At 37.4% G+C, this 20089-nt stretch overlaps 1 protein-coding gene across 3 annotated transcripts in view; it reads left to right on the top strand.

The window, feature by feature from the left end:
- RFX7 (regulatory factor X7) overlaps positions 1 to 20089 on the top strand; it is a 114302-nt gene that overhangs the window by 56194 nt on the left and 38019 nt on the right. For all 3 annotated transcript variants that reach the window (XM_037053952.1, XM_037053951.1, XM_037053950.1), the window contains exons 3-4: positions 136 to 169; positions 19350 to 19432. In XM_037053952.1, coding sequence (XP_036909847.1) covers positions 136 to 169; positions 19350 to 19432 — 117 coding nt within the window. The remainder of the gene's footprint in view (positions 1 to 135; positions 170 to 19349; positions 19433 to 20089) is intronic.

Here is a 20089-nt window from a genome sequence, read left to right as displayed (position 1 = left end):
GATACAATGCCTGATCTTAATGAGTTTTGGATTATTTTTTCATAGTAGGGAAGACTGAATAGCTATCTCTTTGAGATATTTCAGATATGTAGTAAATATATCATTCTTATTAACCTAACTTTGTTTTTCTTTCAGCAAAACTGTACAATCTAAAGTGGACTGCATTTTGGTAAGTAAAATACCTTAAATTTTTTTTGTAATATGGCTTTACCATTATATAAAATATATTGCTCTTGAGTCAGTATTTATTTTAAATCAAACCCAATTTTAGTGATTAAAACTTGGCGTCTAATTACAGCCCTTGGGATGAACTACCTATAAGCTATCTACCTTCCTCTATTTCATCAATAATGAAATCAAAATCTGAGGTAATTGTATGTTTTGGAAACTTACACTAAAGTTCCCTTAAACATTCACAAAAGTGAGTGTTTCTTTTTCTGTCCTAGTAACTCTACAGAACTTGTTTAAAGATAGGATTTAAGGTGTTTGATGGATTAGTTTTGTTGTGATAGCATATTTTGTCGTATTTGGGCTACTGGACTTTGAAAATTAATGCTGCAATAATAGTTTAAATTTAGTTTGTACTTATAGAACTCTAAGAATTTGTTTAAATGAAAGTTTTTAAAGTGCTTTATGGGTTAGTTTTTGTTGCTATAATATACTTTTCATGTTTGGATTTCTGGCCTCAGAAATTACCATGACCACAATAATAGTTTAAATTTATATGGTATTTGTAGTTCCTTAGGTCTTCTCATAAACATGTGAGGGCAGATGTGTGCAGCTACGAGGGCTACTGGAATAGAACTGACTTGCATGAAATTTCTGCTGATGGAATGCTCCTTAGGTTCTAGGTTATTCAGTGACTGTGCTGTTAGGTTCTCCCAGGTGTCACTGGAGTTGGTCCTCTTTCTCCACCTGTGACAGCAGAACTTACCCATTCAGGTTTGGGTCTTCCTTATAAGCTAATTTTTTCTTCTTCTTTACAATAACCCTCTGAAGTGAGTAATCTTTTAACTCCCTTTTGCAAATGAAGAAACTGATGCTTTTGCATTTACTTAAAAAAATCACCTTTTTTCATTAATAGTTACTTGATTTTTCCCCATCTATAATAAAACTACTTTCCACAACCCTTCTCTAGCTACCATCCTATCTTCTTTCTTTTGAAAGAAGAAAGTCAAATTTTAGTTAGCAGCATTAATTGAGTTTGGACTCATGCTTCAACCCTTCTATTCAACCCCAATAACAAATCTTGTCCTAACAATCACTCCTTTGAAACATGTTTGTCAAGAATACTGGGGCCTCTTATTGCCAAATAGAATAGATGCTCTCAGCCCCTAATTTGACAACCCTTTTTCAATTGGCTCTATTAATCGTCCTCATACTCCCCTGGTTTAAGTATATTCTTATTTCTTATTTCTTTAATTCCTTAGGTACCTCACAGTCCTGGTTTCCTGTTAATTTTAGGCTGTTCCTCCCAACTTTCCTTTAAGGGTCTCCATTCCTTTAAGTCCTTTGTGTTTGCTCATGGTGATGTCAGCTACTTTAATGGTTTCAATTAGTATACTGATGACTCCTAATTTCACATCCCCAGCTTAAGCTCCAGACCCACATATCCACCTATTTAAAAATGGACTAATTTTACCAGGATGTCCCATACATAGGTACTTAAAAATCAACTTTTTAAAAACTAGTCTTTTTGTATCATATCCCAAATTCTGAACCTATCTTTGTTAATTTCCTGTTGCTGCTATAACAAATCTCCATAAACTTCATGTCTTAAAACAATGCAAATTCACTCTCTTTTAGTTGTGTAGGTCAGCAGTTTGACACAGGTCTCACTAGGATGAAGTGAAGGTGTCAGCTCCTTTTGGAGGTGCTGGGGGAGAACATGTTTCCTTGCGTTTTCTAGCTTTTAGTAGCTGCATCTTCAAAGCAGCAGTGGCTGCTGGAGTCTTACACTGCATTACTCTGACATTTCTTTTTTTGTAGTCAAATCTACCCTCGGGCTCCCCCCATATCAGGATACTTGTGATTGCATTGAGCCTACTGGACAATTCAGGATAATCTACCCAACTCAGAGCCCTTAATTTACTGACCTGCTTAGTCCCTTTTTCATGTAAAATAACAGATTCACAAATTCTGGGGATTAGAGAATTAGGACCTGAACATCTTGGAGGGCTGTTATACTTTATCATACTATATTACTGAGTAGAGTCACTCATCTAACATAAAAACCTGGTAGTCATGCCCTGACCCATGTGAGTCAGTTGGCTGATGCCATCCTGCAAAGCACATGATCACCAGTTCAGTTCCTGGTCAGGATACCTGCCTGGGTTGTGGGTTTGGTCCCCAGTCAGAGCACCTCCAAGAGGCAGCTGATTGTTATTTCTTTCCCTCTTTTTCTGTGGGGAGGCTCCGGCCACCACAGATGAGAATAAGTCTACCAAGATATGATCTGCTTGGGAAGGAAAGGTGGCTGATCTCTCAAAGGAGAAGGGCCAAGAGCCTGTTCTTCAGTGAGCTTTTATTGGGTTCAGTTTGCACAGGAATACAGATAAAGCTCATCCATCATTGTGAGGCAGTAAGGATCAAATAGTACATAATCTAACAAAGAAATATGAGGGCTTATTCTGAATCAGGGTCAGTTAGCTAGATGACTATCAAACTTTGGGAAACAAACTCATTTCCTGCTCAGACCATTATCAGAAAATTGAGAGCATTTTTAGTAAAGTAGGTTTCACAGGATTTTATGCATTCTTTTTTAGGCCTAATTGCCCCAGGGAATCTGCCCATTCCTGCCCAGGGCTGCATTGCCCTCTGTCATTGTTTCAGTCTTAAGTCAGGCAGGGGGAGTAAGGCAGCCAAGAGATTAGGAGACTTCTTGCAGACATAATGAGGACTCAGACTATGTCAAAGCTGAGGGGGGTGGGTCCATCACTCCCTTTTTGGATAGCCCCCCAAATCCTTCCCTGAGGGCCCCCTTGTGACCATGCCTGTCTTAGGTCATCCCTCTCTTGAAGAATCTTACCCATCATTGGCTAACCAGTCATCTACCCAGGACCAAACAGGGTGAAGTAAAGGGGGCAGAGGCAGTGCCCCTACCAGGAAGATAAGCTTTGTCTCCTTAGTGGCTTTGGGTCTCAAGGTCTCTCACTCAGCCTTAGTCATGAGGGGGCAGTTACAGCTTTTGAAACCAGGCAGCGCAGTTCCCATGTCTCCCCCTTTTTTGTTTGTGAACATGATTGTAATTGTTAAGCCTGTGAAACCTACTATTTGATGTTCCCAAATGTGATCTTGAGAAAACAACCTCCATATACATGGTAAAGCACAAATAAGGATTAAGACAAGGAGGCACCCAAGGGCTGCCATGACCCAACTCATAAATTCAGTCCATCAAACCAGTTCTTAGGGTTCAATCATTATAGGTTATCATGGAGGGTCTGGAACACTTTCTGTTCAGTAAGGCATTGGATGTCACTGAGCTGGTGGAGCTCCAGCTGGAGCTCTGAGACTGGAGCTGATCAGTCTGTCCTCTGAGATTGGTCGAGAATGTGCCCTGCAGGTGATGATGAATATCTCTGCCCAGGAATGTTGGCTGGAATTCCACTCCAGGGGGGTGACACACAGCTTAGAGAAGTCCTGATTGGGAGAGTCTGATGGAGCAGAGGTCGTTTGTGGCCAGGGAAGCCTTTTCTGTGATATGGCTTCACTTTCTTCGCCAGCAGCTCCAAAGGTCCTTCTGGAGAGGAAACATAAGCATACCTTTTTCCCCCAAGTCAGTAGTTCAAGTGGGCCTTCCCAACTTCCTTCCCCTAACAGGTCTCTGTATGAGACCAAGGGGTATGGGCCTGCAGGGCTGTTTTGCACAAAGTGTTTGTCTATGGATAACTTTAAATTATTATCACAGTTCAAAAAATTTTATGTATATATTGCCTGCATGTTTAAATTCCTGTGGAGTGTTTCCCAACTCTTCCTTTTTTGTTTGTTTAATAATGTTTTAAAAGTCCGGTGAACTCTTTCAACAATTGCTTGGCCTGTAGTGTTACAGGGGATACCTATTTTGTGCCGAAGTCCCCATTCTTCTAAGAAAGCCTGAGTGGTTTTTGCAATGTATCCTGGGCCATTATCAGTCTTGATTTCCTGTGGGCAGCCTAGGTGGCTGAAAGCCTGGAGCTCTAACATTCTTTGCTGATTGCCAGTGAGGGGAGTGGCCTGTAGAACACCTGAGTAAGTGTCTGCTTGGAAAGACAGGTACCCTACTGTTTCTGCAAACTGCAGTGAGTTTGAGCAGCAAGTTAATTACCCTATTCTCAGGACCTGGTGGTTCCTAGGTCTAGAATTTGCAGTGCTTCAAAGACTTAGATGCTTATTATTTCTATTATTTCCTTCCTACTTCTACTTCCCCTCTTCAGCTATTCACTCTAATGTACTTTCATTCCATGCCACATATGAATGTGGTATCTGTCTTTTTCCTTTATTCCTTCTTACTCTCCTCCTTCACAATCCTATGCTTTCTTTCCTTCACATTTTAATTTCTCCCTTACATAATCCACATAACATTCCAAAATAAGCATAAAAGTCTTTTAAAACTTAAACCTGATTATATTGCCAAATGTTTCACTTAAGGAGTATATTATGAAATGAATAGGGGGATAATAACATCTGTTTGCCAAATTATTTGAGGTTGCAACCCTCTGGGGTTAATGCCAAGAGAAGGGGGCGCTTTCAAAAGCACTTGACAATCTGGACATTCTCTGATAATCTGTTTTGGTTGGCCCCATGGAATATTAAATTCTTTATGTGGGGCCTGACTATTTTGGCGAAAAAATTGACAAGACATTACCACAGATTGAAAAGTATTTGCTAGGCTGACAAGGGCATCGGCCCGAGAGTTACCCTCTGCCATAGGTCCGGGCAAGCCTGAATGAGATCAGATATGGGTAACAAATAAGGGGTGCTTCCTTTTATCTGAAAGACTTTGCAGGGTTAGAAATAGACTTAGTAACTGAGGCTCAAAGGACCCTTTTAATAGAGTCTGATGTATACGAAGGAGTGTATATACAGAGTCACAAACTAAGTTAAGAGGCTGTTTGGGCCAATGCTTTAGGGCAAGAATAGCCCCTGAAATTTCTGCTCATTGGGTGGAAGACTGCCCTCCAGAAAGAAAATATTTCTACTCATTCCCTTCTTTCCAGGTGATAACAACTTTACCTGTTTTTCTGAACCATCAGTGAAGTTGGTTCTAGCTTTATGAATAGGAGTGGTGCTGAATTTTTCCCTTATATGGATATTAAGATCCATGGGGGTTTGGAGAAGTTTATCAGAAGGTAAATGAATATTAAGATCCCCTACAAAATCAGCGACTGCACACTGACATAGTAAGCACACACAGCAGCTTCAGTTGAAGGCTTTGTATGTGTAAATTGATAATGTGGACCTGTCGACTTAATTGCCATAAATTAATGTTTCTAGAAGTCTAAAATTAGTCAAGGATCACATTTTATATACATCACCAAACTTACCATTTGAAAATGAAGGTTCATCATGTGGAAGCATTGAGGGGAGAGTATTGAATCCCTCAAACATAGGAAGTAGAAGATGGAGGAGGATGGGAATCACCTGGCTAAAGCCATCCAGGAAGCCAGAGGGTGCGTGTTGTAGAACAGATGCAGCATCAACACGCTGTACTTCCTCCCCCACCAGGCCTTTGGGGATGCTCTGCCAGCTGTGCCCTTCTCAGATTTCTTCACCTGGATAACTGCTGTTTCCTTCTTTTGGACTTGGTTCAAAAAACTTTCAGAAAGCTTCATTTATCTACTAGAAATGCCTTCAGCTGCAGATAAAAGAAAACTCCAGCTATTGGTGGTTTTAAGAAATAGAGTTTGTGTCATCTAGTAAGTCCAAAGTTAGGCATTCAGGAAGTGGTGCAATAACTAAGTGATGCCCCACCCCACCCCCACCTCCCAGACCTATGCTCTTTCCTTTTTGCTATGTCATCTTTTGTTGTGTTATGTCACTGATGGCTGTTGCACTTACATGCCTTCTGTCTTAAGTGCTGAGGCAGGGAGAAGGAAGGAAAGGCAAAAGGGCTTCTAGGGGAGCTCTGTCTATAGTTTCAGGACACCTGCTTTCATTTTGAAAACCCACTTCAGGAACTTCAGAGTAGTAACCTCTAGTGCGGCAATTTTCAACTGGTGTGTCACAAGAATTTTTAAAACATGTAGTTCCTGACTGTTTAGTCAGGGGCACTCTCTTCCCTTATATTGTCAAATTCAAAAAAGGATGACAGCCAACACAACAATAGCTGCCTGGTATGACTGAATCAATATTACACCTATTTTTTGTCAGATCGACAAAAAAATTTTTTTTGATGTGCCACGGGATTTTAGTAATTAGTTTATGTGTGCCATGAGATGAAAAAGGTTGAAAATGGCTGCTCTAGAGTAACATCAACTTGAGTACCCCTCACTGCCAGGAAACTAGGACATAAGAGTGTTTTGTTTTCTGGCCTCTCTGCCAGGCCTCTAAGCATGACAGAGAAGAGGGTGGTTAGCAATGTGCATGAGTCCAGCCTCACGCCATCCCTGCTTTCATGCCTCTGCTTTTGTACACCTCCATAAAGAGCTCCGTACCCCTTTTAAAGTTTGTATCATATAGCATGCTAATCACCAGACTAAGTTGTCTTCTCCAAAAATCTTTGTAAGGAAGGACAGTGTTCTATGGCTTTGTATCTCCAGTGCTTAGCACAGTGTCTGGTACATGTAAGACACTCAGTAAATAATTGCTGAATAATTATTCACAAGTAGTAATTATCAAAAAGAATGTATAGTACACACACAATATCCTGTAAATGAAGAGTTGCTTTGTATTTGTTGTTGATGTTACTAGCATTTATTATTTATTACCATGTGCCATAGAAACGCATTACATATTTCACCATTCAGTTCTCATAATTTGCCTATGAAGTTAATCTGTTATCATCCTCATTTTACACATGAAGACACAGGTTCAGACAGGTTAAGTCATTTACCCAAGTTCTTAAAACTTGCTTATTAGTAGAATTAGGCTTTTAATCCAGATAGTGTGGCTCCAGAGCCCAGGCTTTTAAAAACTATGATATACTATATCATTTTTTTAAAAGTGTCTGGAGTATGTGCATATATATGAATTTTTTAAATTTTGCTTTATTTTATAATCAAGAAAATATTCCTGACATTAATTTTTCTCCTTTAAGATTGATATGGAGTGAAAAAATTAGAAGCTGGCGTTATCTTACTGGATTTTACTAATCAGTAATTCTGATATTAACTGTTACATATTTGTCTTGGAGTGTGAATATGTAATACAAGTTACATATTTGCCTTCAGATTACTTCTGAATATTAACTGTCTTGAGAGTCTTTCCTACTAATTAACCATAGTGCAAAGCATTTTTATTCTTCTTCCACGAAACCTTCCCTGACCACTTTAGTTTAAATTGTACCTCCTTGCAACACTTTTTCTTCATAGTATTTATCATCATCATGTAACATATGTTTTGCTTTAAATTTTTTTTTCTGTCTCCCTGGTACTAAAATGAAAGGTCATGCCTGAAGCATAGTAGGTACTCAGTGCTGGAAGGATGAATAAGTAGATGCACGAATGAATAATTTCATTTAATTTTTAAACTTTTCGAATCTATACCATGGTTAATGTTTGAGGTTAGAAGCCAATTCTTTTAATGTGCCTACTGCTGAAGTGATTGGACAGGAGCTAGAAGATTCATGAAACACTGGAGTGTAGGATAGCAGGCTAGTATTGTTCAAGGGGGACTTTCTGAGGTAGGTGACACTGTCTCAGCAATAAATGTGGGTAACTCCCTCAAGGGGTAATTCTTACCAGGCAGGCGCCCTGCCTCTCCTGTCCTCCAGAGTCTTCAATAGGCCTTGGAGGCGTGTGTAAGGTGGATGCAACTTAGAGAGACTTCCTCTCTTCCCTCCCTTACGGGAGAGAGCATGCTTTGTCACCTCAGATCCTTCCTGGAGTGAATGCCAAGTGATGGCCAATGTCAGCCTGCTTGACCCAGACTGGATGGAACTAAAAATGTTGTTTAGGGTGTCTGAATGAAATTCATTATGGCTTGAAAGGGGCTTATTATTAGAATAGAAGATAGGGTTTATCCTATGATGTGACAGTGGGGTTGCCAGTAGTAAAGACCTGTCTCAGACCCTCACGTGGTTCTGTAAGTCATTGGGTGGAGAAGAAATGGGTAGCTTTCAAAAGAGAGCATTTTTGTGTGGCATTTACTTGGGGAGTTGCGGGATGGGACTTGACAAGCGTGCCAGATTTAAATATCTGGGGTTCATTTTTGGTTTTAGAGTATCACAAAAAAGATAATAATCTGTATAAGGCCATGCCATATGGGAGATTTTTTTAAACCTGTTTTTGTTTTTTGGTGTTTTTTTTACTGTTAGGGACTCAAGTGGACTAAATTGCCACTAAGGCCCATGTCATGATCAGTTTTGCTAACTTTTCTATTTCATAATTATTACAAAATGCTGTAATTATTGTCAGCTAGCTTTTAAATTTATTTTGTCACAAAGAGGAGTAGAGAAAAATACAATGGCTATCTCACCATTACCTGAAAGAAATTCAATTTTCATTAATATTATATTCAAAGAATGGCATAATACAGGAAAAATGTGCTCTGATAGACAACAAATACGTTCTTCAAGTATTCTGGTTTTTCTGTCTTTGCATTTTAAGTCATTTCAAATTTGCAGAAAAGTAGACTAAGGGCGGGGGAAAGGGAAGGTTACTAGGAGCAGAGACAGGAATTAAAGAACTGGCTTTTCCTCTCTGTGACCTACACCTTTGTTGAGGTGTAGCTTTGTAGTTTTGAAGAATCAATTAGAAATTCATTTTTTTTGGAAAACATAACAGAAGCTGGGCTCTCAGGGACCATCCTTTCTTTCAGTGCTGAGAAGTTAGAAACACAGTGACTGGAATGATCCAAACCTTCTCTGTAGCGCCTCCTACCCCTATGCCTCCCACTAGCAGGTAGGGATCTTTTCAGACAGCATACAGAAACACCAGTGATAACCTGAGAGTTCCAGAGAAATACTTCATGATCATTCTGTGGTGGTCACTTTTTGTAGAATTTAACTATGGAAGAGGGTTCTCCCTGTGTCAGAGGGACTCAGTCTGTGGGTTTATGTACTCCCTGCCTATTCAGACCCTAGTACTTTGCTGTATAAGTGTTACAGCGATATGCTCTTGTCTCAGCATTTTATGTGGTCTTTAGTCATTTGGGCGCTCATGTGGCCATGAAGCTTGTTACCTTGTTATTTATTATTTCAATTTCAGAGATTCAGCTTCCTTTTTCATTAGTAAGCCCTGAAACAAATAAAAGTATATTTTAGAGCATGTTTATAAAAATGACCACTGTTTAAATACAGTTAATGTCCTTGGCAATCTCTTTAACTTTCTTCTTTTATAATTTAATCTTCTCTCTGCTTTATGTGCTGAGCCTTTCTAATAAACACAGAATTTACTCAGAAATTTTACATATTTGCCTTGGAGTGTGAATTTTTCAGTGCTTACAATTGCAGTTCCTTAGAGCTACTTTAAGTCAGAATTCCTCTAGACTTGATTGTAGTTAAGGCAAGTGGAAAGGGGGTGTGTGTGTGTGTGTGTGTGTGTGTGTGTGTTTCTTCCAGTGGTCATGAGTTCTCTAGGTCACCCAGCAGAATTACTAAGAAAAAAGTGAGAAACATTTTGGGTTTTGCTGAAGTCTGTTTGTGAGCCTTGCTTCAGTTGTTTTTAGCTGTGCCCTAGTAACTGATGTCTTTAGACTCACCACATTCCTTATTTCAGAGCAAAACATTTTGAACAGAAAGTTAAAACCATTTTCATTTTACATCAGTTCAGTAGGTTTGTAAATAGAGTAAATCTTCACAATAATGCAAGTATAATAACAGTTACTCTTCGTGTTTGATTTCTAATTTTTAGAACTGAGAATAGAAAAATGGGTTTCCCTTATTATTTGTAGTAGGTGGCTCTCAAAAGAACATCAAACACACACACACACTGTGGTTCTCATAGCAGGTTAGGAAACTGAAAATTAAGAACTCTAAGCAAAAAGCATTAACAAATAGAGTCCTTTTCTCTGTCTCCTATTTATTCAGTCCTGTGGAAGGACAGACAGCTTTCACAACTGCCTGAGAGAATATAGTATCAGGCATGTTGACAGTTTCCATTCATTTAAAAAGACTATGGAATAGGTACTACTTTTCTCTTTTGATCCTTCTGTCAGTGACGCTGGTGAAGAGTCCTTTTAGTAATAACTATGCTCCTGAATTAGTTTCACCTGAGGGGAAGGAGAATTAGAATGTTTTCACATTTTGTTTTTGTAGTTTTACAAAATCATGGGCAGAAAAGTCTCAAGTGTCATTATCCGATCAGTGTACACTCACATTTTCCCTCCATACGTGGTAGCTTACCTGGAGAAACAGTCAAACCGGAGAATTTAGGTATCTGGGTTTTAAGCCGACTGTTCTAAATACAAATTTAAATTAAAACTCCTGTAAAAAGCATTTTTGATATGAGTTGGAAGAGTAAAGTTTAAAGAACTAATGATACAACTTGTTGGTCATCTATCATTAGAACTCGGTCATTGTCAACCTGGACAGTCCTTTGAAAGGTGTGTGCATCTTAACAGAAGAAGAAGAGTGTCTGTTTCTTCTGGAAATGAAAATAATATGCCTTGGATGTAATTGCTCCATCAAGGACTTGCATGAAAACTTCCCACTAAGCCTGTGATTGTTTTGCATCAGCCCTTCCCCAGTTTTGTGACTTTGGAAAACAACTTCAGTAAGACCAGAGGGAAGTGTTGCAACAGAAAACACAATTTGTGTCCAGCAGGAGAAATCCTTTTTTATTAACTTCTGAGAAATTGCAGAGTCAGCCTGATTCAAGGTGGTCCTGAAAAACAGGAGCAGCTCTCTACTCAGACTACCTGGTACTGTATTCTGTGCCAGCACAGAGTAGGAACATATTTCCTTACCATCTGCTTTGATGGTCTTCAAGCTTTAGTAATAAGACATTCAAAGTTCCAGCTGGTTCTCTGCGATCCATCTGGTATGGATTGACAGTTGAGAGACAGATGTCCTAAGCAGACAAACAGAAACATGAAAAATTAACTGTTTATGAAATACAGAATATTGTTTTAGGTTATTTTTTTAATGACAGAAGACAACAAATGGACAGTTACACATTTTGTTCCAAGTCCAACCTGGGGAAAAGATTTTATTTCTGACCAGTACTGCTTAGGTTGATTTTATTCTCTATAGTAGCCCAATTGTCAGAAGTATTGTCTAACTTCATTTTAATTTTAATGACTCGAGAGGAAATAGTTTCTACCCTTTGTTGTGCTCTCCCTGAGGAAAGTCAGTGCTGGTGGAATATGGCCTTCAGGAACAATGGCCAAGTCTGACGCGCGCATAAAATCCAGGAGCCTTGCTCTTCTTGTGCACCTCCCAAGTTAGTGGAGGTCACCAGGTTAAATGCTTCCTAAATGTCTTAAGATACCTTGCTTTTTCAAATAAGAGATTCTGTACTTGTTGGTGGAATTTGAATTATAAACTCTTCTGCTAAACTCTAATTTTAAGCAATTCTATATTTCAGAATACACATAATAATAATACCTATCATGCATGTATTTTATAAATTGCTTTCAATACTTACCAAAAACTGAGCAATTGAATACTGTTTTACATATTTAAAAATTAATACTCAGCTGGAACAGCTTGCTTAATGTCAGTTATAAAGCTAGTGAGTGGCAAATGTGGGATCAGATCCAGGCCTTCTGATTCTGCATCCTGTACCTTTACCACTGTGTCCCCCTGCTTTGGATAGATTCGATTCGAAGGGTTAATCAAGTTCAGGTGGCAGTTGCTTCATTCACCTGTAATATATAATATAGGTCTTATATATTTTTTGAAAGATTTTATTTATTTATCTTTAGAGGGGAAGGGAAGGAGAGAGGAAGAGAAATATCAATGTATGGTTGCCTCTCGTGTGTCCCCTGCTGGGAACTGGCCTGCATGCAACCCAGATATATGCCCTGACTGGGAATCGAACCTAGATACTTTGGTTTGCAGGCCCAAGCTCAATCCACTGAGCTACACCAGCCAGGGAGGTCTTATATTTTTATTAGGTATTAATTTATCAAAAGAATAGGATACGTGCCTATTAACCTCAGGTTTATAAAAGCTCCATGAAAGTTCAGTTACTGGGTGATATTCTTATATGAAAAGTTTCTGTGACACAAGTTGGGAACAATCAGTGAATCATACATTTTGCTGTAAGACCCTCTTAAGAATAAACTGTTGACTTTTAAATTTCAACTCTGAGAAATATATTTTTAAATAATGAAAATAAAAATGGCATTGTTTTTAACCTGTAATGAACAAGAATTCCATAACAGATGTGGCATGAAAAAATAGAAAGGAATTGGTGAATTATTCAATAAATTATACCAGGACAATTAAGCTAACCTTGTCAAAATTTTTAATTACGTCCTTCCCTATTTTATATCTTATAGGGAAATAAATATCAGAGAAATTAAAGACCTAAAGACCTAAATATGAAAAACAAAGCTTTCAAAAGAAAACCTGGGGTACCTTTATGATACTGGGCTAGGGAAGGGTTTCAAAACAAGATGCAAAAAACACAGATTATAAATGAAAAGATTGATATATTTGCCTGGAATTAAATCATCATATGACTCAAAACTAAAATGAAAGGATAAGCTGTAATTAGGGGGAGATATTAGTAGCACTTAGAACCATCAGAGGATTAACATATAGACTACATCTTAACTATCCCAGTTTTTTTTATATCCCCATTTTTAAATGTGCACTTCTTTCTCAAGCCTCACTCCTGACCCGCTGAATGAGAAACTCTGGATCTCTGGAGGTGGGGTCCTACAATCCTTAAACAGGCTCTCCAGGTGTTTCTGATGCATACTGGACTTGAATAACCATTGTATTAGTGTAAACTCAAATGATAATATGAAAAGATAGTCTGATCATCAATCAGAAAATGTAAAATGAAACAGTGAGATACTTCGGGTAATTGTATCCATGAGCTTAGCTAGAATTGATATCTTAAGTTTTCACAAGGATGTAGAGAAATTGTAGCATTGCTATGGAAAATATGAATTGGCATAACAGTGTTGGGAAGTAATTTGGAAATAAATACTCAATAAAATTGATAATGTACATCCTTTATGACCAAGTACTTCTACTTTTGGCTATATACCATAGGAAAAAAAAAATGCTTGCACAGGGACACAGACATCACAAATAAGGATTTCCATTGCAGTGCTGTGTGGAAAAGTACATTTTTATAATAACTAATTACTTTATCAGAGAAATGAACTGGTTTTAATCCATATAACACTATTATATAAATCTGTGGAAAAAACAAAGAATTCTCTAGCAAAAAATTAACATTTTTTAAAATATGGATTGTGATACATGTGTACCTACTTTGTAAACTTTATTTGAAATACTTTTTAATTTTAAGTGGGGTATTAAAATATTAAAAGCATTGGTAATGAAAAGCATTTTAGAAAATCAATAAATCCAAATTTGATCACTGTAAATTGGTGACTAATTGCTGTGGACCAAAATAGAAGGACGTACTGTAGGATTGTGTTATTAGAGTCTAATCTTAACTAGGTTTTTAAAAAATTATTATTATTATTAAAGTAAAATTAAGTGGAAGAGAGCTTGAAGGCTGTATATTCTAAACGTGTGCTTCTGAATCCTTTTTTTAGCTCATACCCCATTTTGATAAATATGAATATCATATATTCTTGCTTAATATAATTTCAAAAGAAGGTGAATATTCTAAAAATGAATAAATGAAAGCTTTTTAAATTAGAGAGGAGCTCTTTTCTTCTTCCCACATTTTTATCTGCTTTTTCTTCTCGCCACATTTTTATTTGCATGTATAGAAAGGAGCTTTCATTCTTTCAGAAGTGATAGAGGGTAAACATCTCACTTTCTGTATTAGTCAGGAGGGGCTAGGTAGGCTATGCTGCTTTATCAGAGTAAGCCAAAAATATCAGCCACCGAACCACAAAAATGTGTTTTTATGCACGTTATGCGTGCTGCACAAATCACTGTAGGCCGCTGTTCCACATAGTCCCTCAGGAACTCGCATCGACAGGCACGTCCATGTTACAGCCTCACAAGTGAAACACGTGACTTCGAAGGTGCCACAAAGGGGGTCAAAACAATAAAGGTGGCACACTGATTCCAAACTATGTCCCCTGAGAAATCATATACGTCACATTTAGTCAGTTCATGACCCTAAGCTAACCGCAGAGGAAGCTGAGAAATTCCGGTTGAGCAGATAGGATATTTGATGAGCACTGTTTGTATCCCATGCTCTTTTTACCACTTTGTTTTCCCCACATGGGAGCATTAGATAGCTCTGTGCCACTTGATCCTGTGTGAATGTCATCAGCCAAAACTTCAGAAGGAAAGGAGATTGAGTAGTAGGATTCAAACACCAAACTTTGCCTTGAACCTCCAAAAGTAACTTGATTTTGCATCTACTTGTGTTATACCTTTATTTTCTTCTGGATCACATAATATCTAAGCAAATGTTGAATCTGATCATTAGTCACAAGCTTTTCTGTCTAGGATGTGAAAGAATAAAGTATATCTAGGTCTTTTTAAAAAATATTTTATTCATTTATCTTTAGAGGGGAAGGGAAGGAGAGAGGGAGAGAAATACTAATGCATGGTTGCCTCTCATGTGTCCCCCGCTGGGAACTGGCCCGCAACCCAGGCATGTGCCCTGACTGGGAACTGAACCTTGACCGTTGTCTGGTTCACAGGCCTGCGCTCAATCCACTGAGCTACACCAGCCAGGGCTAGATCATTTTTGATATTAAGTCTGTAGCATTACTTTCTTTTTATAGCCACAGGTTTGAAAAAGCAATTTCATGAACATAAGCTCATGTGAATGGCGCGGTGACACACAAGGTCTGCTTGCTTATTGGGAGTAAACAGGTTTTTGCCCAAATTCTCAAAGTGGTTTTCTGGAGTGTCTTCGACAGATCAGTCAGACTTCAGTTCAAAGGTTCCTTTGGGGTATCTTGTAAATGTTGAACTGTGTGAGAGAGAAGTTCTTACTAGCTTTTGGGCAAGATTTTCAACCACAATTTTAGGAAATTATCACCTTAGTTCATTCAATAGACTCAATAATATTTGAGGTTTCCTTTACACTTGAAACCATTTTCAATAACTTTTCTTCAAGAATTTAACTTCTTCCATTGAAGAAAATGAAGTCTTTCAAGTCTAATGAATAGGAATGTTTGATGATTGCCATTTTAAGTTTTAGGTCAAATATATTGAATATGTTTGTCAAATATGCTGAGCTGTATTAAAAATCATGATTTTTACTGTAAAATACACAAAATTTACCATTAGCACTATTTAGTATATTCACAATGTTATGTAAGTACTAATTCTATCCAGTACCAAACATTTTCATCACCCCAAAAATAAATCCACTAAGCAGTCAGTCCTCCTGCTTCCCTTCCCACAATCCTTGGCAATCACAAATCTATCTGTGGATTGATTTGCCTGTTCTGGATAGTTCATAGAAATGAAATCATACAATATATGGCCTTTTGTGTCTGGCTTTTCACTTAGTATGTTTTCAGGGTTCATCCATGTTGCAGCATGTATCACTACTTCATTCGTTTTTATGGCTAAATTTAAAAATCACTACTTTTAAAAGTTTATGCTTTAGTCTTTTTTTAATGCTCTAAAAATTGAACAACTTGGTCTTTCATTTCATAAAACCAGCCAGTACATTTCTGTTTAACAACCAATGAATTTTAACATGGAACAAATTCCTTGATATTTAAATCTTTACAAAGCATATCAAATAATCTGATGTTTAATATACTTGCTACCTGATGTTCTTGCCTTGATAAACAAGGATAAGTTCTCTACTGTACCACTAATCATTGCTTTGGAAACTGATAGGTAACGGTAAATGGCACAGCATATCCAAAACCAAAAATATTCGTAGTGAACTCAGCCTTTCTGGGCTGGGATGCTATCACACACACTCGAGTCATTTTGTGCACATGCGCGTCATAGAATTTTGGTATTATCAGTATTAGTAAATTCAAGTGTTGTCTTCTATGCGTCGAGTTCCACGTAACAAATGAATTAGTAATTGGTAGTAATAAGTTTTCGTTGTTTGAAAGGCAGAAACAAACGAAACAGGACAATTTGATCTTTTTCAAAACGATTTCTCTGACATAGTCTTTAAAACATCTCTTTGGCACTGTATCCTAATTTGTATTATCGTCTAAATTTCTTCTGTAATTTCTATGGTTTTCAATTTTTAAAGAACAGAGTTCCTTTAAAATTCGAGAACTAAAAAAAATTGAGAACTATAGAATCCAAGGTTTCTCCAATAATATATAAGGCTTTTTAAATTCTTACCAAAAAATGTTTTTTCTTTGATTTTAAAAAAAAATTTATAATTGACATAAAATTACATCAGTTCAAGATGTACAACACAATGATTCAGTATTTGTATATATTGCCTAATGATCACCACAGTAAGTACAGTTCACATCTGTCACAGTACATAGCTACAAATAAAAATTTTTTTCTTGTGATGAGATACTCTCCTAGCTACTTTCAATTATGCAATATAGTATTACTGATTATAGTCATCATGCTGTACATTACATCCCCATGGCTTATTCACTTTGTAACTGCAAATTAGTACCTTCTGATCCTATTCACTCATTTTTCCGCCCCTACCTCAGGCCACCATCAGTGTGTCCTCCATACCCATGTAGCTTGTTGTTTGTGTAGGTGCGGGGAGGAGGCTTGTTTTTTGCTTTGACCAGTCGTTGTTGTGTAGATTCCACACAGAACAGGTAACCCAAGCTCTGGCCGCTGTGGCTCGCTTGGTCAGAGCATTGTCCAGTAACCAAATGGCTGCGTGTTGGATTCCCCGTCAGGGCCCATATCTAGGTCCCGGGTCCATCCGTGGTCCGGGTGCGTACCTTCCCTGTCCTTATGCATCCAGCAGGTCTCTCCCACATCGATGTTTCTCTCTCTAAAAGCAATGAAAAATGTCCTCAAGTGAGGATTTCAAAAATCATTTTAAAAAAGAGACCATCCAATATTTCTGTCTGATTTCTTTCATTTAGCATATTGCCCCCAAGGGCCGTCCATGCTGTCACATGGCAAGATTTTGTTCTTTTTTATGGCTCAGTGATACTTCATTGTTATGGACTGCATTTTCTTTATTCAGAAATGATGTTTTATATTACATTTTCTTAGACTTTTCCCAGAATACTGTTTTTTTGTTTTGTTTTTGTAACCTGCTATGTATTTAACATGATAGGCATTAGTGATTGATGTTAATAACATTCAGTAAAAAGTATCTTAGGATCTATATTTAAGACAGATTAAGGTGGGGAGAGATTGGTGGCAGGGAAACCAGCTAGTTAGACATTTTAATAATATGAGAATCATTGTAAGTTCCTTAAAGGCAAGGACAATTGTGTTGTTCATCTACGTGTTTCCAGCCTTTATATGTTGTGATATTCAGTATTTTTATAGTTGTTACAAGTCCCTTGTGGAAAATGGAAGGAAATATAAATATCATACATAGATACATACATACATACATTTTCCTTCATTACTAAAGGCTGCTACAGACCTAGACTAATAAAGTAGCTGGGAAAGTAAAGTACAGAGAAAATAAGGGGGAAAGAGATAAGAGGGATAAATAAAGGACTAAAGTAGAATGCACAAAGGAACAAAATTAAACAGATGCCAAAACTGAACACTGGGGAACTGGAGTGAAGAAGGTGTTGCCGTGGCTGGTGTGGCTCAGCTGGTTTGAGTCGCCTGTAAACTGAAAGGTTCTGGGTTCAGTTGCTGGTCAGGGTTGCCTGGGTTGCCAGTTCAGGCCCCAGCTGGGGCTTCTGCAAGAAACGACCAGTCCAGTCAATGTTTCTCTCTTTCTCTTCCTCCCCTCTCTCCAAAATCAGTAAGCATGTCCTCTGCTGAGGATTTTTTAAAAAACGTATTAAGTAACAATTGAGAAAGGAGATATGTATGTGTATTCCTTTTTTATGGGAAAAGTTTCAAAGATAATGCTAGTAAATCTATTTAGGTATAAGAGCGAGAGCTAATTGAAAATACCACGCAGGCAGTGTAATGGGAAAAAATGTGGGTTTAGGAGTTATTTTATTTACACGTAACTGAGAGGTTAAGTCACTCTGTGGACTAATTCTAAAATTATGCTATTTTGTGGGTGAATTCTGATGAGAATAAGAATAGGCTAAGTTATATCATTTTAAGCTTTTTAAAAATTTAGATTTATGTTTAAGCTGTGCTTTGTTGTATAAGAATAAATTCTGCCACCAGGTAGAATTTATTCTTATACAACAGGTATTCAAATAATGTGTTCACATTTTCAATTGCAATGCAATTAATTTGGCTACCAGGATTTTACAATGATATTTTTATTGTATTAGGATTTGTGGCATATTTGTAGCTCTTCTGTGGCAAACTCAGTTAGGAAAGAAAGCTGTACAGTCCTGGTTGTAGCAGGAATTATTTAAATTACATTTATAGACAAAAGGACATCATTGCAGAACAATTGTGATAGAAAATCACATCAGTCAGTTCTCCGAATTGCAGCTACTCTTGCAAGTCAGAGAATAAGTACATCTGCATAGTGCAGGAAGGAATGTTGGTTGTAACTGAGTACTTTTAAATCTCTGTTTTCATCTATAGGCTGACAGCATCATTAGTCATGTGTTCTGGGTTTTTGAGAATTAGGAAAGGACACTAGAAATCATCTCATCTATTTTATAGTTCTAAGGAGTGTTTGCCAGAGCACTGGAATCTCATAGCCAGTTAAGTGAGTAGGCTAAGACTGATAATAAATATCCTCTTGACTCTGAGTCTAGTACTTTTCTGATAATACTGTACAACCCTCATTCTTTAAATGTGATTAAAAGTGGTAAGCTTTTATCTAAGCATTGATCTATGTTAGAGTATAAGGATTCATAGGAAAGTTACATCTTTTCCTTAATTGTGTTACATGCAATAAATTTATCAAACAGCTTAACCTGTATTATTTTAATGATGAGGGAGAAGCCTAGATGATGTTTTCTTTGGCAGGTGATCCTTTCAATCTGGCTTAAATTTAGACAGTAATTTTTTTACAGTATTGTTAGTAAATTTTAAGAGAGAAACTGTGTTTTTAAAATGATCTTTCTTTTCAATCTTTTTTAACCAGCAAGAAGTTGAGAAGTTTACAGACCTAGAGAAACTCTACCTCTACCTTCAGCTGCCTTCTGGTCTCAGCAATGGAGAGAAAAGGTGTGTCTGCTTGTCTTTGCCTTTCTTGCAGTGCTCACAGGCCATCCCTAGGAAGGAAGTGTGGGGGGCGGGGGGGCTGCAGTATGTGTTTTGGTTGTTATTGTTAACACTATTCCTAAACTAACATCATCAGAAAACAGAATGGCAAAACAGTAGATTATATTTGGTTAAGTGTTTACTTACAGTTTTTGCTAATTCATTTGTGCCCCTGGGTAAACACTGTGAAATGCAGTGTAGGTTGTTTTATAAACAGGTTAATGTATTTATGTAGTAAAACCAAAGAATAAGTACATAAGTATTGTGAGCAATAAATTAACTGCATGAGTTTTTTAGGTACTGTCAGGTGAGCATGTCACAGACTGTTAAAAAGAGAATAGTGAGTTGCCTGTATGAAGCATGAATTTCTGATAAATGTAAGATTGTGGGTATTATATTTCATTATTCAAAATATTGTCTCTTTAGAAACTTGGGAGAAACATTGCTGGTTCATGCATTCTGTTCTTAAAGTTTCTATACTCTTTTAAGTATTTCTCAGAATTAATTTCATTCACATAATTTATACAAAAAATTACATTCTCTCTGGCTCATTGAGTGCTTTAGTGAGATTTTAGGTAGTTACTTGAGAATGGTAAGCAAAAAAATAAACAATTGATTCCA

This window comes from Sturnira hondurensis, unplaced genomic scaffold (genome assembly GCF_014824575.4).
Source record: "Sturnira hondurensis isolate 20B ecotype Veracruz unplaced genomic scaffold, ASM1482457v3 Scaffold0008196, whole genome shotgun sequence".
NCBI lineage: Eukaryota > Metazoa > Chordata > Mammalia > Chiroptera > Phyllostomidae > Sturnira > Sturnira hondurensis.
The sequence above is the reverse complement of the archived record's forward strand: the minus strand, read 5'-3'. Positions and strand labels throughout refer to the sequence as shown.